Source organism: Alosa pseudoharengus, unplaced genomic scaffold (genome assembly GCF_046254945.1).
Source record: "Alosa pseudoharengus isolate Yale_2024_CS ecotype anadromous, Long Island Sound unplaced genomic scaffold, YU_APseudo_1.1 YU_APseudo_1.1_scf_19, whole genome shotgun sequence".
Taxonomy (NCBI): Eukaryota; Metazoa; Chordata; class Actinopteri; order Clupeiformes; family Clupeidae; genus Alosa; species Alosa pseudoharengus.
This window is the reverse complement of record NW_027468657.1, coordinates 28,256,880-28,278,227: the sequence shown is the minus strand read 5'-3', so window position 1 is coordinate 28,278,227 and position 21,348 is coordinate 28,256,880. Positions and strand designations below refer to the sequence as shown.

The 21,348-nt window shown below is 42.7% G+C and overlaps 4 protein-coding genes across 4 annotated transcripts in view; all 4 read left to right on the top strand.

Moving 5' to 3' along the window:
• The first annotated feature begins 5,454 nt into the window (after positions 1–5,454).
• LOC143132575 (protocadherin alpha-C2-like) overlaps positions 5,455–21,348 on the top strand; it is a 91,810-nt gene continuing 75,916 nt past the window's right edge. The window contains exon 1 of the mRNA XM_076292190.1: positions 5,455–8,070. Coding sequence (XP_076148305.1) covers positions 5,689–8,070 — 2,382 coding nt within the window. The 5' untranslated portion in view covers positions 5,455–5,688. The remainder of the gene's footprint in view (positions 8,071–21,348) is intronic.
• LOC143133317 (protocadherin alpha-3-like) lies at positions 9,561–12,059 on the top strand. The gene is made up of 2 exons (XM_076293101.1): positions 9,561–11,939; positions 12,039–12,059. The coding sequence occupies exons 1-2, from the start codon at positions 9,561–9,563 to the stop codon at positions 12,057–12,059; spliced, it is 2,400 nt and encodes a 799-aa protein (XP_076149216.1).
• Positions 15,278–17,668, top strand: LOC143133316 (protocadherin alpha-3-like). Its single transcript, XM_076293100.1, has one exon. The coding sequence runs from the start codon at positions 15,278–15,280 to the stop codon at positions 17,666–17,668; it is 2,391 nt and encodes a 796-aa protein (XP_076149215.1).
• On the top strand, positions 18,436–20,979 carry LOC143133315 (protocadherin alpha-4-like). The gene is made up of 2 exons (XM_076293099.1): positions 18,436–20,754; positions 20,971–20,979. The coding sequence occupies exons 1-2, from the start codon at positions 18,436–18,438 to the stop codon at positions 20,977–20,979; spliced, it is 2,328 nt and encodes a 775-aa protein (XP_076149214.1).

Here is a 21,348-nt window from a genome sequence, read left to right as displayed (position 1 = left end):
GGAGCTGCATATGGTAAGGTGTATTCTCTGCCAATCAAAAATACATTAAAGGCAGATGATGCATATTAATAGGATTTATAAACACTTGTGTGCTCATTATAATTTTAAAGGCGTTTAACGAACTTTCACAAGCACAGACAGATGTGACAGAATGTGGGTACACTGTGTACTATGTCTGCATTTAGACATAATCTGCCTTTATATACAGTACTGTGTGTGTGTGTGTGTGTGTGTGTGTGTGTGTGTGTGTGTGTGTGTGTGTGTGTGTGTGTGTGTGTGTGTGTGTGTGTGTGTGTGTGTTTGTATACATGTGTGTGCATGTGTGTGCATTATGCTGTGCCTCATTAAATGCACATAGCCATGTCCAAACCCTTAGTTCAGCCCTTCTCCTCACACCACTATGTGTGTGTGTGTTTGTTTGTATACATGTGTGTGTATGTTTATGCTGTGCCTCATTAAATGCACATAGCCATGGCCAAAGCCTTAGTTCCGTGCTTCTCACACCACTGTGTGTGTGTGTGTGTGTGTGTGTGTGTGTGTGTGTGTGTGTGTGTGTGTGTGTGTGTGTGTGTGTGTGTGTGTGTGTGTGTGTGTCTCCTAGCTGAAGGGGGGAAGGAAGAAAGCGTATGGAGAGCCGCGGCTGCAGTAAGCCAGTGAGCTCCTCGCCTCCCTAACCCAGATTACGGGCGTGGTGTGGCATGGCATGGCATGGCGGGGCACGGCGTGCCTTTGAGGTCAGAGTGCGGAGTGGGCGGCCATTGTGTGGGGGAGGTGACGGTCCTCGTGTTGCTCATGTCAGACTGGCTCTCCGTCACCCAACACTAGTGTGTGTGTGTGTGTGTGAGAGAGAGAGAGAGAGAGAGAGAGAAAGAGGCTCATTCAAAAAGAGCACATTGCCTTGCTTTTTTACTGCTGTTATGAACGCTGTGTGAGACCATTCACAAAGTCTGCTCAGTGTATGCGTGCATTATTTAAAGATGCTTCTCTTGGCATGTTGTCTTTAGCCATCAGCCTGAAAGCTTCTACAGAAATCTATCCACCGCCTTGTCAGGGCTCTTGTGTAAACAATGAGCAGGGTGTATTGCCCATAAAGCTGACAGAATTTATCGGGCAGGTGCTTGAAGCGTTTCGCAAACCTGCAGTGTAGCTCACATCAGCGTGAGAGAGGCATCCGTGAATTAGAGATAATGTTCTTTGCATAGCACCGCAGCTAATCCATTGGTGATTAAGAATCTCACACACACACACACACGCACACATACTATTCCTCCTCTCCTCTCTTAATTATCTCTTTATCTCCCTCTTTCTCTTTATTTCTGTCCTCTATCTCTCCATCTGGCTCCTACTTCCTGCCTCACCTCTGCTTCTGGGGGAAGAGAAGGCATCAGCAACCACCCCCACCACTGTAATGAGGTTGCCATGGCGATATGGGCTCTCTGCAGCGGAGAAGGCGAAAGGGAGGAGGGGAGGGAGGGGGGGCTTTCTCCTTCAAGCGCTCTATCTCACACATCACCCCTCCCCCCTTGCTCCATGTGCTGCACTTAGGCCACACACACACACACACACACACACACATGAACACTCTACACGCTCCAGCACACTAACAGCCACATTGGGCGACATGTCCACGTTGGACACTAAAACAAATCTTTTATTTTGAATGTACACTTAGATTGGTACATGATCACTTCATCCTGACACAGTGGCTTTTAGCACTCTCATTTAAACCTGATACACACACACACGCACACACACGCGCACACACACACACACACACACACACTAACACACACACACACACAGACACACACACCTCAAACCAACCCCCAGTCACAAATCCCTCTCTATTTAACCAGCGTGTGAGATGAAGACTCTCCCTCCACACAAGAATTCACGCATGCAACTCACCCCCTCTTGTGTCCAAAACCCTCTAATGCGCAACTGACACACAAATAATACTCCCTAGAATAGTATGATTTAAGTTTATAAACAAAACGATGGTGTGTAGTGTTGAATCACCTCATCTTGGCTGCTTCTTTGGTAGTCCTGTATCTCTCCATTTGGCCACAGTTAACCTCCACATTAAAAATGTACCGTGTTTAGTCGTTAAGCCCTCTGGACATGGAGCTGAGATCAAAGCTGTTTGTTTGTTTATATTTGTATAAATGTTTCAGACGTGGTGGGTGGATGGTAAAAAAGTTTCACAATTAGGCACATTCATAAAAGAATATCTAAGGGTAATGTAATATACCCCTTACTTAACAGAACAAAAACTTTTTCCAACACAAACACATACAAATATTTGTACAGAGGTAAACGTGTGTGTGTGTGTGTGTGTGTGTGTGTGTGTGTGTGTGTGTGTGTGTGTAGCGAGCTCATGACTGGATATGTGTGTTTATGCACGTTATGTCCAGCAATGTGTGTCTTTGTCCTGCAGTGAAGCCTCGCCCAACTCACCCTTAATCAATCCTCTGCAGGACACACTGGACATGCCCAGAAGAATGTATGCTTTTCTATACGGGGCGCTGATAGTTCTGGTTGTCTCCGGTTACCGCCGCAGTATAGTCTGACATCCACTAGCTTTTACTGTACACAGAGACAGACAGTGTGTGTTTGATTCAGAGAAAGCATGGTGGTTACTGTACCACATGTGGCCTGATTTGAACAGCATTGTAATGAACTTCAGAGTCTGGCATGCATGAATGAATCGTTCCGCTTTGTCTAAACTTGCCTCGCCTCTGTGTGTGTGTGTGTGTGTGTGTGTGTGTGTGTGCGTGTGTGTGTCTGTGTGTGTGTGCATGTGTCTGTGTACGTGCGCATGCATGCACCTACAGTAGAGGTATGCCCATGCATGCTTTATCAGCACTGCAGCCTGACCAGCAGAACTGATGTTAAGAGTTGTGGACATATTCTGCATAGTCCAGCTCTGAGAGAGAGAGAGAGTAATTTCAGCATATGTCCTGGGTGTGGGCTATCTCTAATCTCCCTGTCTGCACACCTCTGCCTCATCACCTCTGGCTATGTACTGACTGATAGCATAGCACCCTTTTAATGAGAGCAGAAGTCAAACAAACGCTCTGAAAGAAACTCTGAAAGAAACAAAACAATATCAACTATCTTTGGATGAAGTTCCTATCTTTGGATGAGGTACATTTAATGATGTAATGTATTGTTAGCCACGAAACATTTACTATATTTAAATGTGCAGACAACTAGTTTCATAACCATATATTAGGTGTTTTTTATGATGGTTGAGTTTCACTGGCTACAGCAGTATGTTTATGGTAGTTAGTTCGACCCAGGCCGCTTGTAGGAGCACTATCACGCCTTGTTTTCACGGGGTGTTCATGACTTATCAGTCAGAGAATTTGCACTATAAAATATGATTTGCTGACTCAATCCAGCCAATTTACTGTGTTGCTTTTAACTAAGTTATGACAATGTGACAATGTTGACACTGCACATTGCCTTAATTTAACCTGGGCAAAAGCAACACGATTACTTGACAGGGTTAACTGTCATTTCTTAGAGTGTGTTTGATACAGCGGAGGACTCACGCTCTATTTTGGCTTTTGTAACTCATACTGTCTCGTTACCATTGACGTAAGTTTGTGAGCTGAAGCCACAGTTGTAGGTATGTGCCTTTGTATGTCTGTGATGATTAGACTACAGCTGGTTGTTACTCAGTGGCCTGCAGTCATGTAAAGCACACTATGAACTCAACCCATCTGCTGAGTTAATGAAGTGCACAGACAAGAATATGGCAGCACTTCAGCAACACTGCTTACAGTATATTACACTAACTGCAACCCGTAACATAGTGCAACTGATGCTACTACTCCATCAGGTTGCATTGGACGCCCTCCTCCCACCTGAGAAAGTGGTGGAGGCACAGATGGGTGTGATAATCTGGCTCTAAATGCTCTCTGACAGATGACAGGGGGTTTGTCGAGGCCGCCCTCTCTTACCACCCCTTTGGACGTTGCTCTGCGGTGACCTGGCATGGCCGCCTTTGTCATTGGCACAGGGGCAGGGAGGTGGGGGTGGTAGGGCAAGGCGATTAGTGTGCGTGCTGATGGTTATGATTATGAATATTTGAAATCATGTTTTCTGATGAATGCAAATGGGACAGGGGGCCCAGCCTGCCGTGCCTAATCCCGGGATTACACCCGGCGCAGCGTCGGTAAACCCATCACCGCGGGGTCCGGACATTCAGGAAATATGATGGAGGGTGCCGGAACTCTCACAGCAGCAGTGCTCTACTGTAGCGCATCGATGAGGAGAGCGAGTGACACAGGCGAATAGGCATGGCCTACTTTCCTACCAGCAGTAGCACTTGTGCCTCTAACCTTTCATTCAGAGAGAGAGAGAGAGTGTTTGTGTGCGCATGTGCACTACACAGATATGTGTGTGTGTGTGCGTGTGAGAGTGTGAGAGTGTGAGAGTGTGAGAGAGAGAGAGAGAGAGAGAGAGAGAGAGAGAGAGAGAGAGAGAGAGAGAGAGAGAGAGAGAGAGAGAGAGAGAGAGAGAGAGAGAGAGAGAGAGAGAGAGAGAGAGAGAGAGAGAGAGAGAGAGAGAGAGAGAGAGAGAGAGAGAGAGAGAGAGAGGATAAGCTAAGAGAAGGGAGGGTGTGTATAAATGAGCTATTTTTAGAGCTGGCTCCTTTAAAGATGTATTGTGGGTCAATAGCATGCATGTTATATGTGACTAATTAGCTCACAACAGCCTCCAAGTTCCTTCCAGTAAAAACATGCATGAGCTCTTTTTCTGGAATAAACGTTCAGATAAATGTTAATTATAAGCCCGGTTTTCTCTACCCATCATATAGATATGACATGCAATCATTGGGATACTTCTAGGTTTGGTTCATTTTAGAACATGCAACAGTCATTTGATGATGGCTGTGGTTAATTCAGCATCATAGATTAGCTTGATTTCATATTCTTATGTAACAGTAAATAAATGTGGATAATTTAACATGGAGAAACAATTATCCAACCAAACCTGGTAAAAGCATGTCATCCAAATCTATCCAAACCAGTTTATATATATATATATTTTTTTTTTTTTTTTTTTGGGGGGGAGGGGGTATTTCATGTATTAAATATATGTATATGTTTACACAATATAAACTCACTCTTTATATTGAAAACGGTGATAGTATTTCCATAAGCTATTGTTTAACCAGTCCAGTACAATATTTCTGTGCGCTGGATATTAAGCTTCCAGTGTAGTGCAAAATCACACCACATTGTGTCGCTCTTGCTCTATAAGTCCAAGCATCATAAAAGCCTAATATGCCCCTCCTCTTCCCCTTCTCATGGGCTTGCAATCTCTCTCTCCCTCTCTCTCCTCCGTGTATCTTCACCATTTACTCGTCCAGTCGATGAGGGTCTTGTCGTGAAAAGCGTCTGTGCACAAAAGGGATGTATCTTTACTCGATGGTTTGGACGCGTGCGGGATAAACAACCACCTCCGGAGACTCTGTGGATGTATATGGTCACTGTGGATGTACGGTGGTGCGCGGTCGTCGTGGAGATTTAAGCGTGGAAGATAGACGTGGCTGTGCTTTCTTTTGTCTCCGGTCGCCCTCTGACAAGGATCTCCGGTCCAAGTCGGCATGGTGTTTCTCCGTGGATTCTAGATACAGTGTTTTATGGGTTCTAAATCGTGTCTTCAACAACCATCATGCGCGTTTCAGTCAGCATCAATGCGGTGGTGAGCTTTCTCTTCTTTTTGATAAGTTATCAGGTTTATCCAGTGTCAGGGCAGATAGCGTACAGTGTGTCAGAGGAAGTGAATGTAGGAACCACAGTTGGAAATATTGCCAAAGATATTAATTTGTCTGTGAAGGAGCTCGTCTCTCGGGGCTTTCGAATCGTGTCTGGGTCTAAAAAACAATACTTCAGTGTCAATACCGAGACGGGAGCACTGCAGGTGAATGAACGCATTGACAGAGAGGAGTTGTGTGCGGGCGCGGCCTCTTGCACGGTTAATCTCGAGGCCGTGGTGAACAGCCCTCTGCAACTGTATCGGGTAAGGATAAATATCCTTGATATTAACGATAACTCCCCCATCTTTCCAGTTGCCTCAACACATTTGAATATTACTGAAATCACTGCCCCAGGTGCTCGCTTCCCTTTGGAGAATGCACAGGACGTAGATATAGGCAGTAATTCAATTAAAACATACAAACTTAATCCGAATGAATACTTTACTTTAGATGTGCAAACTCATAGCGACAAAACAGTGTCTGCTGAACTTGTTCTACATAAAGGACTAGATAGAGAGAAAACTCCTCTTATTGACTTGTTAGTAACAGCTGTTGATGGTGGTATGCCTGCTAGGACAGGCACTTTAATCATCACCGTTAATGTGTTAGATGCAAATGACAACGCGCCGGTCTTCGATAAATCACTGTATAAAATGTCAATACCTGAACATACGCCTGTAGGTGCTGTTATTGCAAAACTTCATGCAACAGACGCAGACGAAGGTTTAAATAAAGAGGTGGTTTACTCATTCAGTAGTCGCACCCCTAAAAATGTACTGGAGACATTTGAAATCGATGCAGGAACAGGTGAGGTCAAGGTAAAAGGCAATGTCGACTTTGAAGAGAGTCAGGCTTTCGAGATCCGCATACAGGCCACAGACAAAGGTCAGGTGCCCATGTCAGGTCAATCTAAACTGTTAGTAGCAGTTGAAGACATAAACGACAATCCGCCGGAGGTTGTTGTGACATCACTGCTTAGTCCAGTAGACGAAAACGCAGGCAAGGGAACAGTAATCGCACTCATGACCATTTCAGATCCTGATTCAGGTAAAAATGGGGCGGTTCATTGCCGCCTAATTGGGTCCAGTCCCTTTAAACTACAGTCATCCTTTCAAAACTACTACTCTCTGCTCTTAGATGGTGTGCTAGACCGAGAGAATATTTCGCAGTATAATGTCACAGTGCTTGCGGAGGATGAGGGCTCCCCTCCCATGTCCAGTAAAAAGTTGTTAAGCATAACAGTCGCTGATGTAAATGATAACTCGCCCCAATTCGAAAGCCCCGAAAAACAAGCATATCTTCGGGAAAACAGCGAAGTTGGCTCCGTTGTATGCACTTTGTCTGCTGTAGACCGAGACAAGGGAGAAAATGCACACATAATTTATTCGATATCGCAAAATGTAATCAATGATGTGCCCATCTCCTCCCTTTTTAAAATAAACCCTGTCACTGGTGATATATACAGCATGCGGTCCTTCAACCATGAAGAGAATCAGACTTTTCAATTTAAAGTTCAAGCCACCGATGCAGGTGTTCCTTCACTTAGCGGCAACATGACGGTAAATGTTTTTATTCTGGACGAGAATGATAACGCGCCTGTTGTTCTTCCTCCCTATTCTGAGCATGGTTCTGTTAACACTGAAAATGTTCCCTATACTGCTGAAGCAGGTAATTTTATAGCTAAGATCAGGGCTGTGGATGCTGACTCTGGGTATAACGCGCTTCTGTCATATCACATATCTGAACCCAAAGACAATAATCTTTTCCGAATTGGAACTAGCAATGGCGAAATTAGGACTAAACGGAGAATGAGTGACAATGATATAAAAACTCATCCGTTGGTCATTTTGGTTTCGGATAGTGGAGAACCATCATTATCAGCAACTGTATCTATAGATGTTGTTGTTGTAGAAAACATGGGAGAAGTCCAGACTCAGTTCAGACACGTCCCTGTAAAGGAGGATAGTTTCTCGGATTTAAATCTTTATTTGCTGATCGCCATTGTCTCCGTGTCGGTGATATTTCTACTGAGCCTCATCAGTTTGATAGCTGTAAAATGCCACAGGACAGACAGCAGTTTCAGTGGATACAACCCGCCAATGATCACCACACACCCTGACGGAACCTGGTCTTACTCCAAATCTACACAGCAGTATGACGTGTGTTTTAGCTCAGACACACTAAAAAGTGACGTTGTAGTTTTTCCTGCACCATATCCGCCTGCTGATGCCGAACTGATCAGTATTAACGGAGGAGACACTTTTCAACGCACCCAAACACTTCCAAACAAAGAGAAGGTAAGGTTGTATCATGTTATAATTCATTAAAGCCAAACAACTGTGTATATAACTTGCATGCCTGAGGAATAAGCAGATACGTGCGTGCACACTGGTTTCTTGCCCGTGTCTGTCTATGGCAGGGGTCGGCAAGTAAATTTGGGCACGGGCCAGTTATTTTACTTAGCCAATAGATGGCGGGCCAGAGGATAGGCTAATATTTAAACGCCGCTCCGGTGGATGACCTGTTAGTCAACAGGCATCTATACGGAGAATGGATAAAAATAACTCATGGAAAATAACTCATTAACAATGGATGGGCCCATTGATGGTCTACTTGAATAATTACATGCTCTTGATTAACTCTGTTTTATGTCCCCTTTCAATATCGTGAATAGTAAGCCTAGGCTACAATAATTTTGGCAACGATAGACTGTTTAACACGGAGCCTTGTTTATTTTAGGCCTAATTAGGCTACTACTTTGGATAGTCTATCTTACTTTTATTCTTAAATACTTGGTTGACCCACCTCCTGACATGACAATGTTACTATGCTTATTGTTTTCCTACAATAAATATTAGCGTGTGAGGAGTGAACTACAGATAAAAGTTAGGTGGGAGAAAATGTCTTCAATGTGATCAAAAAGTCTAAAGCAGGAAGTTTTACCGCGAAAGTAAAGCCTATAAAAAGGATTGGAAAGAATTAGTTTGAGTTCATCTTAGCCGGTTTCACAGATGCAAAGCCCTTGCGTCTGATCTGCAATGATGCGTCACTGTTTGAAAGGAACGGCATTAAAAGACGAAGCGGCACCTTCAAGGTGGCCTATCCACTCCCGACAGAGGCACAAAAGCGCAACATGCGCTGGCAGAGGATCAGGGATCAAAGGACCGGATCATAGTGCGTCTGGTGTTCTTTCTCATATTTGTTTAAACACACGTGGTCTGATTGGTAAATAGGCTATTTGTAAATGATTTAAAGAAAATTGGACTACAAGAATAATCTGGCGGGCCAAATAATATTGCTGGTGGGCCAGCTTTGGCCCGCGGGCCGCCTATTGCCAACCCCTCTATGGTGTGACTGGAACTGTCCATGGTGCTGACGTGCACGTTTTAATGATTGTTCGTGCAAGCTGGATGGGTTTGAACCCGAATTCAATAGCTGTGTAGCCTACGAGTGTTTTTTTGTTAGGCCTGTGCTGTTATCTGATACATTAGAGTTGGCATGTGTAAAACGTATATCATAGAATGTGTGGGCGCCGGAGTTATGCACTTGGTGTCGCTACAGACCGAGAATCAGTTTGTCCACCCCATTTCAAGGCTCCTCCCGGTTGGGTAGGGTGGGGGATTTCACTGAGCTTTTGTTTGAAAGAGACGCGGAGGGTGAACACGGTCAGTAGACATTTCTGTGAGTGGCAAAATGTCGATTGGATTTGTCATATGTTTGCGGTAATTGTGCATATTTGTTGGATTAAACCTCATTGGATCTGTGCGTGGTCCATACGAATGGAATAATGTTGAAACATAAAGCAACGAAGCATTTTGTGACGTTCTTTTTCATTATGACGCTGGAGTATTATCTGCAAGCCGTGTCGGGGCAGCTCTCCTACTCGGTGGCAGAGGAGGCAAACAGGGGGACGACTGTCGGAAATATCGCGAAGGATTTAAACATTAAGTTCCATGAACTGGAGTCGCGGATGTTTCAAATTGTCAGCGGATCCAACAAAAAATACTTTGAGGTAAATTTAAAGACTGGTGTACTGTTTGTAAACGAGAGAATAGACCGAGAAGAGCTTTGCGATAAACAGTTGAAATGTACCCTAAGCGTAGAGGCAGTTATTAACAATCCCTTGAAACTGTATCGTTTAGAAGTAAATATTTTGGATATGAATGATAATTCGCCTTCTTTTAGTTCAAAAACACAAGATATGAACATTGCCGAAAATACGCTGACCGGGGTTAGATTCCCTCTCCCTACTGCAAATGATCCCGATGTTGGTAAAAATAGCGTTAATACTTACAAGTTAAGTCCAAACGAGTATTTTACTGTGTCGACACACAAAGGAAGCGAGCATAGTTTGTCTGCTGAGTTAGTCTTGCAAAAGTCTTTAGATCGGGAAAAGCAGTCAGTTATAACTCTCATATTAACCGCTGTAGACGGTGGAAATCCACAGAAATCAGGGACCATGTCGATAAAGATAAATGTTCTGGATATAAACGACAACAGTCCGATTTTTAGTCGCCCCTTGTACAAAGTAAGTGTGTCAGAAAATGTACCAATCGGGACTGCCGTTGTGGCTTTAAATGCAACAGACTCGGACGACGGTGCTAATAGTGAGATATTTTATAGCATAAGCAAACGAGATCAAGACAAAGTCTTAGAGGTGTTTGAGATTGACCCAAAAACAGGCGTGATAACAGTTAAAAGTAATATTGACTATGAGAAAAATAATGCCTTTGAAATCCGAGCCGAAGCAAGTGACCGAGGCCAGCCTCCTATGGCGGCGCATTGTAAAGTGCTCGTGGAGGTGATGGACGTAAACGACAATGCCCCCGAAATCACTGTGACTTCACTGTTAAACACGGTGACGGAGGATGCCAAAGTCGGCACTGCTATTGCACTCGTGTCAGTTCAGGACAGAGATAGTGGAAAGAATGGTGCAGTTAATTCCTTTATGTCGACAAAAGCCCCGTTCAAGCTAGAGGCAAACTACAAAAACTATTATTCTTTGGTTGTAGATGGCCCTCTAGATAGAGAGAATACAGCTCAGTACAATATCACCATCATCGCAACGGATGAGGGAGTTCCGTCGTTGTCCAGCTCCAGTGTTATCACTGTTCATGTGTCTGATGTGAATGACAATGCGCCTCGCTTTCCAGAGCCCGTTATTAATATTTATATTAAAGAGAATAGTCCCGTCGGTACGCGTCTCTCAGCTGTATCGGCATCTGACGCTGATATACATGAAAATAGTCTCATCACCTATTCTTTTTTGAACAGCAATAATGAGCTTCCTTTAACGACTATGGCGAATATAGATTCAGTTACTGGAGATATCCTCGCAATGCAGTCGTTTAATTATGAAGAAATTAAAACTTTCCAGTTCAAAGTTATGGCCACAGACTCTGGTGTCCCTCCACTTAGCAGTAACGCGACTGTAAATGTTTTCGTTCTGGATGAGAATGACAACAATCCCAGTATTCTGCCCCCCTATTCGGAGCACGGGTCTGTGAATACAGAAAATATTCCCTATAGTGCTGAAGCTGGATACTTTGTAGCCAAGATCAGGGCTGTAGACGCAGACTCTGGATATAACGCGCTGCTTTCTTACCACATCTCGGAACCTAAAGGAAACAACCTCTTCCGAATCGGGACAAGCAGTGGGGAACTTAGGACTAAAAGAAAAATGAGTGATAACGACTTGAAAACTCACCCGTTGGTAATTTTGGTGTCTGATAATGGAGAGCCATCAATGTCTGCGACAGTGTCCGTTGATGTTATGGTTGTTGAAAACGCAGACATGCAAACTCGCTTCAGAAATGCTCCTGTAAAGGAGGATACATTTTCTGATTTAAATCTGTATTTATTGATAGCCATAGTCTCAGTGTCCGTGATTTTTCTACTGAGCCTCATCAGCTTGATAGCTGTAAAATGCCACAGAACAGACAGCAATTTCGAAGGATACAACCCGCCAATGATCACCACACATCCTGACGGAACATGGTCTTACTCCAAATCTACACAGCAGTATGACGTGTGTTTTAGCTCAGACACACTAAAAAGTGACGTGGTAGTTTTTCCAGCTCCTTATCCGCCAGCAGATGCGGAATTGATTAGCATCAATGGAGGAGACACTTTTCAGCGAACACAAACACTTCCAAACAAAGATAAGGTAAGATCGTTGGATTCTCATTTCATATAGTAGGCTATGCAAAAGACTGTTGAGTATCACAGAGGTTTTGAACATTGTTATTCCATGTGAATGCTGCAGACAGTTGCTGCACACTCTTAGAAAATTCCCTGTAAAATTACAGTACAGTACAGGCAGCACGGTTGCCAGAACTTTACCGTAGAATTAAGGTGCGATACAGTACTGTAATACAGTTTACAGTAATCATGTGATTGCTGTTTTACTACAAGGTTGTACTGTACTGTACTATACAGTACAGTACTGTTTTTTGGTACTGTTACTGTTTTTTTTTTTAATTTAATTTAGTATTCCTCAATTGCATTTATTTATTAATCAATGTATTTATCTATCAACCAACACTTACATATTATGATAACAATATTCAGTTTAAGTATTTAAACAAGTGAAATGTTAAGTCACACAGAACAATCTTACATGAAACACTTTTATTTATCATTCTTGAAGATATTTCATTAATTTTACACAAGCTGAAACACATTAAAAACACTGAAACACATTACAATATCATTAACTTTTGCTACACAGAGAAAGACCGACCGAGACTCTCTGCAAAGGCAACGATTTGAACATTAATGTGTTGCTTCAATAATTTTAATTTAAAGCAGAGCTAGTATTTAATCAAGTATTTAAACAACTAATTACATTAGTTTGAAACACAGGTCCTCCTCTACCTATAGCCACACACACACACACACACACATATACACACATATTGCATTAAATTTCTTAAAACTGAGAAACACCACATGCATACCAGTAATTAGCCAAATTTCGGTGTGACCTTGCATGTATAATGTAGGTGTGTAAGAAAGTGGTTGAATAACTGCAGGCCTTGCAGTTAAGGACAGACATACTTGGATGTCTGGCACTGTGCTCAAACCCGTCAATTCTTCTCACTCTACTCCAACCACTGTAGACAAAGACAGAAAAAGGCAAAAGTTAAAACCCTGTTGACAACCTCACTTGTAGACTTTCTTCAATTATTTCCAAAAGCTAGGTTTACAAAAAGATAGGTTTTAAAAAAGAAAATGTAGATATATTTCTTTTATTTTTAGAGGGAAATGTCACAACCCTAATAGGGCAGCCGTGGCCCACTGGTTAGCACTCTGGACTTGTAACCGGAGGGTTGCCGGTTCAAGCCCTGACCAGTGGGCCGCGGCTGAAGTGCCCTTGAGCAAGGCACCTATCCCCTCTGCTCCCCGAGCGCCGCCATTGTAGCAGGCAGCTCACTGCGCCGGGATTAGTGTGTGCTTCACCTCACTGTGTGTTCACTGTGTGCTGTTTGTGTTTCACTAATTCACCGATTGGGTTAAATGCAGAGACCAAATTTCCCTCACGGGATCAAAAAAGTATATATACTTACTATATACATTTCCCTCTAAAAATAAAAGAAATATATCTACATTTTCTAGCCTAGCAGATGCTACCTTGCATATTAGACCATTTCTAATCCAGAAAAAAATATATACAAATACATGACGAACTTCACAATATACATTAGTAATGTCACCAGGATAGTAGCATGGAAAAATAAACTATATCAGACAACTGTTAAACAGGGCCAAATACATGTACTGTCTGTTTTGAAGTGCTAAAATAATTTTCGAAAGTCAGTGTATGCTGGCTTTGTGGACAAGATTATCATCGTTTTCGTTTAGTCCATGAAATAGCAGACAATACGCGATACTAAATTTGTACAGATTAAAATGACTGCATAAAGAAGGCTAGATGATCTTAGTTTATAGGCCTACCTTGCTGTTAATTTAAACTAGGGTTAGCTGTGCTTAGACGAGAGCCAACGGGCTATAATGACAGACTTCACAATATACAGACGTATGTCGCCAGGATAGTAAAATGGAAAAATAAATTATATAAGACAACTATTAAAAAGGGGCAAATACATTTACTATTAGTTTTGAAGTGCTAAAATATCTGACGAGAATCGTCAATGTCTGCTCTAAGTGGGGACGAGGGTCGTCGACATCGTTTTCAATTTACTTAGGCTAGTCCTTGAAGTTAGCTGGTAATAACAACAGACAATACTTTTCAACGACAAGTCGATATTTTTAACTGTAAACTTACACAAGTTAAAAGGAAGGCATAACGAGGACTAGATGATTATAAATGATCTCGATGAGGACTAGATGATTGATTTAAACAAATAGGCTATGCCTACCTTGTTGTTAAAGCTATAGCTATGCTTAAGCCAGAGACAATACTTTGCTATCGACACCAGCTACCAGCAAACAAGCTATGCTCGTCTTTTTACTAAACAAAAATCTACACAATGCCGGGGTAAAACTACTTAATGAATCCGAAAACCAAACTCACCAAATTTCAATGACTTGCGCTCATTCCACTATGGGTCATGTCTTCAGAAGAGGAGTAAAGTTGTCAGGTTGGCAGAACTTCGTTCTCGATATTACAGCAAGGTGGCAGCAAAGTTACAGTATGCGGGAAAATGTACTGTAATATATTCCCGCGTCAATAATATTACCCAGAATGCAACATTAACTACAACACTGTGCTGTAAAAACATGATATTGTATCATACTGTAGAATTTAGCTGTACTGTACTGCAAAACCTACAGCCACATTTAACAGTGCAGTTATGGCCCATTTATTAGCATGAGTTGAAGCATGCAGTAAATATAGAGTTTGCACTACTAGTAGTAGGCTGTGTGTGTGTGTGTGTGTGTGTGTGTGTGTCTCAGCCAAGCACTAAGCACACTGAAGTGGCAGTGCTGCTGCGAGTGCTGTCTGTGGTACTGAATGTAATTGCGCCTTGTCATACATCGAAACTTTTGTCATTGGCTGTTCATGACCGTTGTAGCGATGTTTTCTCTAACTTTATCTTGCTATGGCGTTGCTTTTCATTAGGGCTATAAGTTATCAGTGACACTGCTGGCAATTTCGGTGCCCTAAGCGGAATTGCTTTGTGGTCAAGACATGACTTAGAGTGCTGTAAGTGTACACATGTAAGTGTACATTTTCGTGAGAGGAGCCATCCTTGTGAATGGGTGTCCGCATCTGAATCAAGCACATGGGGTCGCTGTAGACCGACACATGAGGTTTTCCTTCGCATTATGAGACTCCTCCCGGTTCGGGGATGGGGGATTTCATGAGGCTTTGTTAGAGCAAGTCGCCGCAGCAGTAGAACGTGAACACAGGGAGCAGACATTTCTTTTATCGGGAAGAATGACGGTTTGATTTATGTGCGCACTTAAATGTTCCTTATGCTAAGTGAAAAAGGCGATTTCTTTTCCTTGGATGTATTCATGACCTGACCCAACGGAACGATGACAATTTGGAAAGGAACACAACGTTTTGTGACGTTTTTTGTCATTATCACGCTGGAGTGTTGGCAAGCGGCATCAGGGCAACTCTCGTACACGGTCTCAGAGGAGGCGAAAACAGGGACAGCAGTCGGTAATATTGCCAAGGATTTAAACCTAAATGTCCAGGAACTGGAGTCACGCATGTTTCAGATTGTCAGCGGATCCAACAAAAAGTACTTCGAGGTAAATTTAAAGACTGGTGTTTTGTTTGTTAATGAGAGAATAGACAGAGAGGAGCTCTGCGCTAAACAGTCGAAATGTACTCTAAGCGTAGAAGCAGTAATTAACAATCCTTTGAAACTGTATCGCTTAGAGATAAATATTGCCGATGTCAATGACAATTCCCCGTCGTTTAGCTCGAAATCAAAAATCATAAACATTGCCGAAAGCAGTTTACCTGGACTCAGATTCCACCTCCCCATTGCAACTGATGCCGATGTTGGTAAAAATAGTGTTAACAATTATAGGATTAGTCCCAATGAATATTTTTCCGTAGAGACAAGTAAAGCAGGAGAGCACAGTTTATCTGCCGAGTTAGTTCTTCAGAAAGCACTTGATCGTGAAAAACTGTCCGTTGTTCCACTCACTTTGACCGCCATAGATGGTGGAAACCCACCCAAGTCAGGGACAATGGATATCAGGGTTATTGTTCTTGATAATAATGATAATGCTCCTGTCTTTAGTCGCACGTTATACAAAGCAAGCGTTGTCGAAAATGCATCCGTAGGGACATTAGTTGTGGTTTTAAATGCCACAGACGCGGATGAAGGTATTAACAGTGAAATATTTTATTCAATAAGTAAAGGAGATCAAGATAACATATTGGAGATGTTTGACCTCAATTCAAAGACCGGGGCTATTACAGTGAAGGGCAATATAGACTTTGAACAAAATAGTGCATTTCAAATCCGGGCTGAGGCGAGCGACAAAGGTCAGCCTCCCATGGTGACGCAGTGTAAAGTGCTTGTCGAAGTAATCGACGTGAACGACAATGCCCCAGAAATTACAGTTACCACACTTCTTAACACAGTGAGCGAGGACGCCAAAGCTGGCACCGCGATTGCACTTGTGTCTATCCTAGATAGAGATAGTGGGAAGAATGGTATGGTACATTGTTCCATGTCGAATAAAGGCCCCTTCAAACTGGAGGGTAACTATAAAAACTACTATTCCTTGGTTGTAGATGGCCCTCTAGACAGAGAGAGTGCGGCCCAGTACAACGTCACCATCACCGCTGTGGATGAGGGGACTCCGCCCCTCTCTAGCATGAGCGTAATTACTGTACACGTCTCTGATGTCAACGACAACGCACCTCGCTTCCCAGAGCCACATATTAATGTTTATGTTAAAGAGAATAGTCCAGTTGGGGCCCTTCTATCAACTTTGTCTGCTTCTGACGCTGATATAAATGAAAATAGTCACGTTACTTATTCTGTTTTGAACAACAACGAGCTTCCTTTAACATCGATGGTTAATATAAATTCAATTACAGGAGATATACATGCAGTGAAGTCATTTAATTACGAAGAACGTAAGTCTTTTCAGTTCACTGTTCTTGCCACAGACTCTGGTGTCCCTCCACTTAGCAGTAATGCCACTGTAAATGTGTTCGTTCTGGATGAGAATGACAACAGTCCCAGTATTCTTCCCCCCTATTCGGAGCACGGGTCTGTGAATACAGAAAATATTCCCTATAGTGCTGAAGCTGGATACTTTGTAGCCAAGATCAGGGCTGTAGACGCAGACTCTGGATATAATGCACTGCTTTCATATCACATCTCTGAACCTAAAGGAAACAACCTTTTCCGAATTGGGACCAGTAATGGGGAGATCAGGACTAAAAGGCGCATGAGCGACAATGATTTGAAAACGCACCCACTGGTGGTTTCCGTTTCAGATAACGGAGAGACTTCACTTTCAGCCACTATGTCCATTGATGTTGTGGTCGCTGAAAACGGTGGAGAATCGCTGACTCAGTTCCGATATATACCAGTAAAGGAGGAGACTTTTTCTGACTTAAACCTTTATTTGCTTATCGCCATAGTTTCAGTCTCGGTCATATTTTTACTGAGCCTTATCAGTTTTATGGCTGTCAAATGTCACAGAACAGACAGCAGTTTCAGTGGATACAACCCGCCAATGATCACCACACATCCTGATGGAACCTGGTCTTACTCCAAATCTACACAGCAGTATGACGTGTGCTTTAGCTCAGACACACTGAAGAGTGACGTGGTAGTTTTCCCCGCGCCGTTTCCACCTGCTGATGCAGAATTAATCAGTATTAATAGTGGAGACACCTTTCAGCGGACACAGACACTTCCAAATAAAGAAAAGGTAAGAACTCCTTAATCTAGCCTATATTCTCCACCCTAACAGGAATCTTGTCATGCAAATTGTTTTGACGATGGATCGAAATCGATGTGGTGGCTAATAGACCATTTATAAATGTGACTTTGGAAGATCTTCTAGTTTTACAAAACATCTAGTTATACATAATATCTGAAATTACTAGAGCAGTAACAATTTCCACATTTTCATGAAAAGCTACATAACAGTAGATTCATGTAATGTTCCATTTACATTTTGTAAGTGCATGTTTGTGGTTTATACACGTGCCCATACACACACACACACACACACACACACACACACACACAAAAGCAGAATTACTATCAGCATTATGAAATGCAATGTGAGTAAGGACTAGCGGCTTTTTTCAGTCACTAATTCATTTTATTTGGCTAATGTTCTGTTTGAGCGCATTTTCTGTAACGGAATGAATGTGTACGTTTTTCATTGGACCACAAGGTGTCTCCGCAGACCGACGGAAAAAGAAAGTCTCGTCTGCGTGTGATAGCTCCTCCCGGTCTTAGAGGGTGGAGATTATCCACGATGCTTTGTTACAGTCATACTCAGAAATGCAAGTATGAGACGGTGATGGTGGTGGATACTTTCTTGATTTGCTGTTGTATCGACGGAATGGCTTGATATTGCGCTTTCTGTTCTTCGGCTGCATTTAGAGCACGTTCCTGGATCTATGACTCGCTAATATTGGATCGAAAATGCATTTCGCAAGAGCAAGGAACGCGTTATTCACGGATGTAGTGTTTGGGATCATGGTGCTTTGTATAGAAGCCGTGGCGGGGCAGTTGTCTTACTCCGTACCAGAGGAGTCAAAACCAGGGACTACAGTCGGGAATATAGCCAAAGATTTGAATCTCAATGTTCAGGATTTGGAATCACGGATGTTTCAAATCGTTACCGGGTCCAAGAAGTCATATTTCGAGGTAAACCTAAAGACTAGTGTTCTCTATGTGACTGACAGAATAGACAGAGAGGAGCTATGCGCAAAATCATTGAAATGCACTTTAATCGTAGAAGCAGTGATCAACAACCCTCTCAAACTGTATCGTATAGAAATCAATGTTTTGGATGTGAACGATAATGCGCCAGCGTTCAGTGCAAACTCGCAAACAATAGATATCGCAGAGAGCTCTTTGCCAGGTCTAAGATTTCCGTTGTTGTCAGCATCAGACTCGGATGTAGGTAAGAATGCCGTCAGTACATATAAGCTCAGCCCCAATGACCACTTCTCGCTCGCCACACACAAAGGAGAGAACAGCGCGTCTGCTGAGTTAATACTGCAAAAAGCTTTAGACCGAGAAAAGCAGCCCTATATGCAGTTAACGCTTACTGCGATCGATGGAGGAAATCCACCGAAGTCAGGTACTTCGCAAATCAGGATTAATATTTTGGATATTAATGATAACGCACCCGTATTTAACAGGCCCCTCTATAAAGCAAGTGTTTCTGAAAATGTGCCTGTTGGGACCACCATTGTCAATATTAACGCGAGTGATATTGATGAAGGCTTAAACAGTGAAATAGTGTATTATTTAAGTAAAAAAGATCAAGACGATATCTTAGAGATGTTTCATATTGATCCGTTGACCGGGGCTATCACTGTAAAGAGCAACATAGATTTTGAACAGCATAGTGCCTTTGAGATTCGTGCACAAGCGAATGACAAAGGCCAGCCTCCCATGGCAGCGCACTGTAAAGTACTGGTGGAGGTCTTAGATCTAAACGATAACGCTCCTGAAATTACAGTGACCTCGTTGTTGAAAACTGTGAAAGAGGACGTCAAAATCGGCACTGCAATCGCTCTCGTTTCAGTGTCAGATAAAGACGGTGGGAAAAATGGAATTGTGTCTTGCGCAGTTAGAAACAAAGTTCCATTTAAACTCGAGCTGAACTACAAAAACTATTATTCGTTACTGGTGGACGGTCCATTGGACAGGGAAAACATTTCCGTGTACAATGTCACTATCACAGCAACCGATGAGGGCACACCACCTCTCTCCAGTTCTAGTATTATAACTGTAGACGCTGCTGATGTGAATGACAACGCTCCTCGTTTTGCAGAGCCGGTCCTTAATGTATACATCAAGGAGAACAGTCCAGTCGGTGCGATCATGACCACAGTGTCTGCCTCTGATGCTGATACCAATGAGAATGGCCAAATTACTTATTCAGTTTTAGATAGCGGTGCACCTATATCTACGCTGGTGAATATAAATTCAATGACAGGGGATCTGACCTGCTTACAGTCTTTAAACTATGAGGAAATGAAAACCTTTCAGTTTAGAGTTCAGGCCACAGATTCTGGTGTTCCTCCTCTTAGCAGCAATACTACTGTAAACGTGTTTGTACTGGACGAGAATGATAATAGTCCAGTAGTTCTTCCCCCATATTCAGAGCATGGCTCTGTTAACACTGAGAATGTTCCCTATACGGCTGAAGCTGGATACTTTGTAGCCAAGATCAGGGCCGTAGACGCAGACTCTGGATATAACGCACTGCTTTCTTACCACATCTCTGAGCCCAAAGGAAATAATCTCTTCCGTATTGGAACCAGTAGCGGGGAAATCAGGACTAAGAGGCGAATGAGTGACAATGACCTGAAAACTCATCCATTAATTATTGCAGTTTCTGATCATGGAGAACCTTCACTCTCAGCGACTGTGTCTATCGATGTTGTCGTAGTTGAGAGGGCCAGTGAAATTCAAACAAAGTTTAGACATGTCCCAGTCAAGGATGACACTTTTTCTGAATTAAATCTGTATTTATTGATCGCTATTGTCTCAGTATCAGTGATTTTTCTGCTGAGCCTCATCAGCTTGATAGCTGTAAAATGTCACAGAACAGACAGCAGTTTCAGTGGATACAACCCGCCAATGATCACCACACATCCTGACGGAACCTGGTCTTACTCCAAATCTACACAGCAGTATGACGTGTGCTTTAGCTCAGACACGCTGAAGAGTGACGTAGTAGTCTTTCCCACACCGTTTCCACCAGCTGATGCGGAACTGATCAGTATTAATAGTGGAGACACTTTTCAGCGGACACAGACACTTCCAAATAAAGAAAAGGTAAGAATTCCCTTTGATCTATGAAAAGAGTGTGTTGAGATTTTGAATTTCCAGTCTTACTTTCTTCTGCTGGCTAAAGAACCATATAACCAGTTCGAAATAGGATGCAAATCAGTTGATCTCCTTTATAATATGGCCTGCGTAGGTGTGTGCGCTTATATGTGAATTGGATGGAAGACATTTACAGTGAAGGTGTCTTTGTTTGTCTGCTCTCAGTGTATATAGGAGCTCTCCGTGGTTCTGAAATTGTGTTGTGGTTGGTGTAGGCCTCACATAACGTTACAGCAGCATAATAGAAGACAGAGATAGTGTCAAGAATGGTGTAGTTAATTGCTTTATGTCGACTAAAGCCCTCTTCAAGCGACCTAGAGGCAAACTACAAAAAATATTTGTTTTGTTTGGTGGTAGATGACCCACTAGAGAGAGAGAACAGTGTTCAGTGCAATGTCAACACCATCGCTTTCTTACCACTTCTCGAAACCTAAAGGATACAAGTTGGGGAGACAGTGGGGAACCTAGAACTAAAAAGAAAATTAGTGATAACGATAGCAAGTGGACTAAGTTATGACATGCAATGTAAGTAACTAAGTGTAT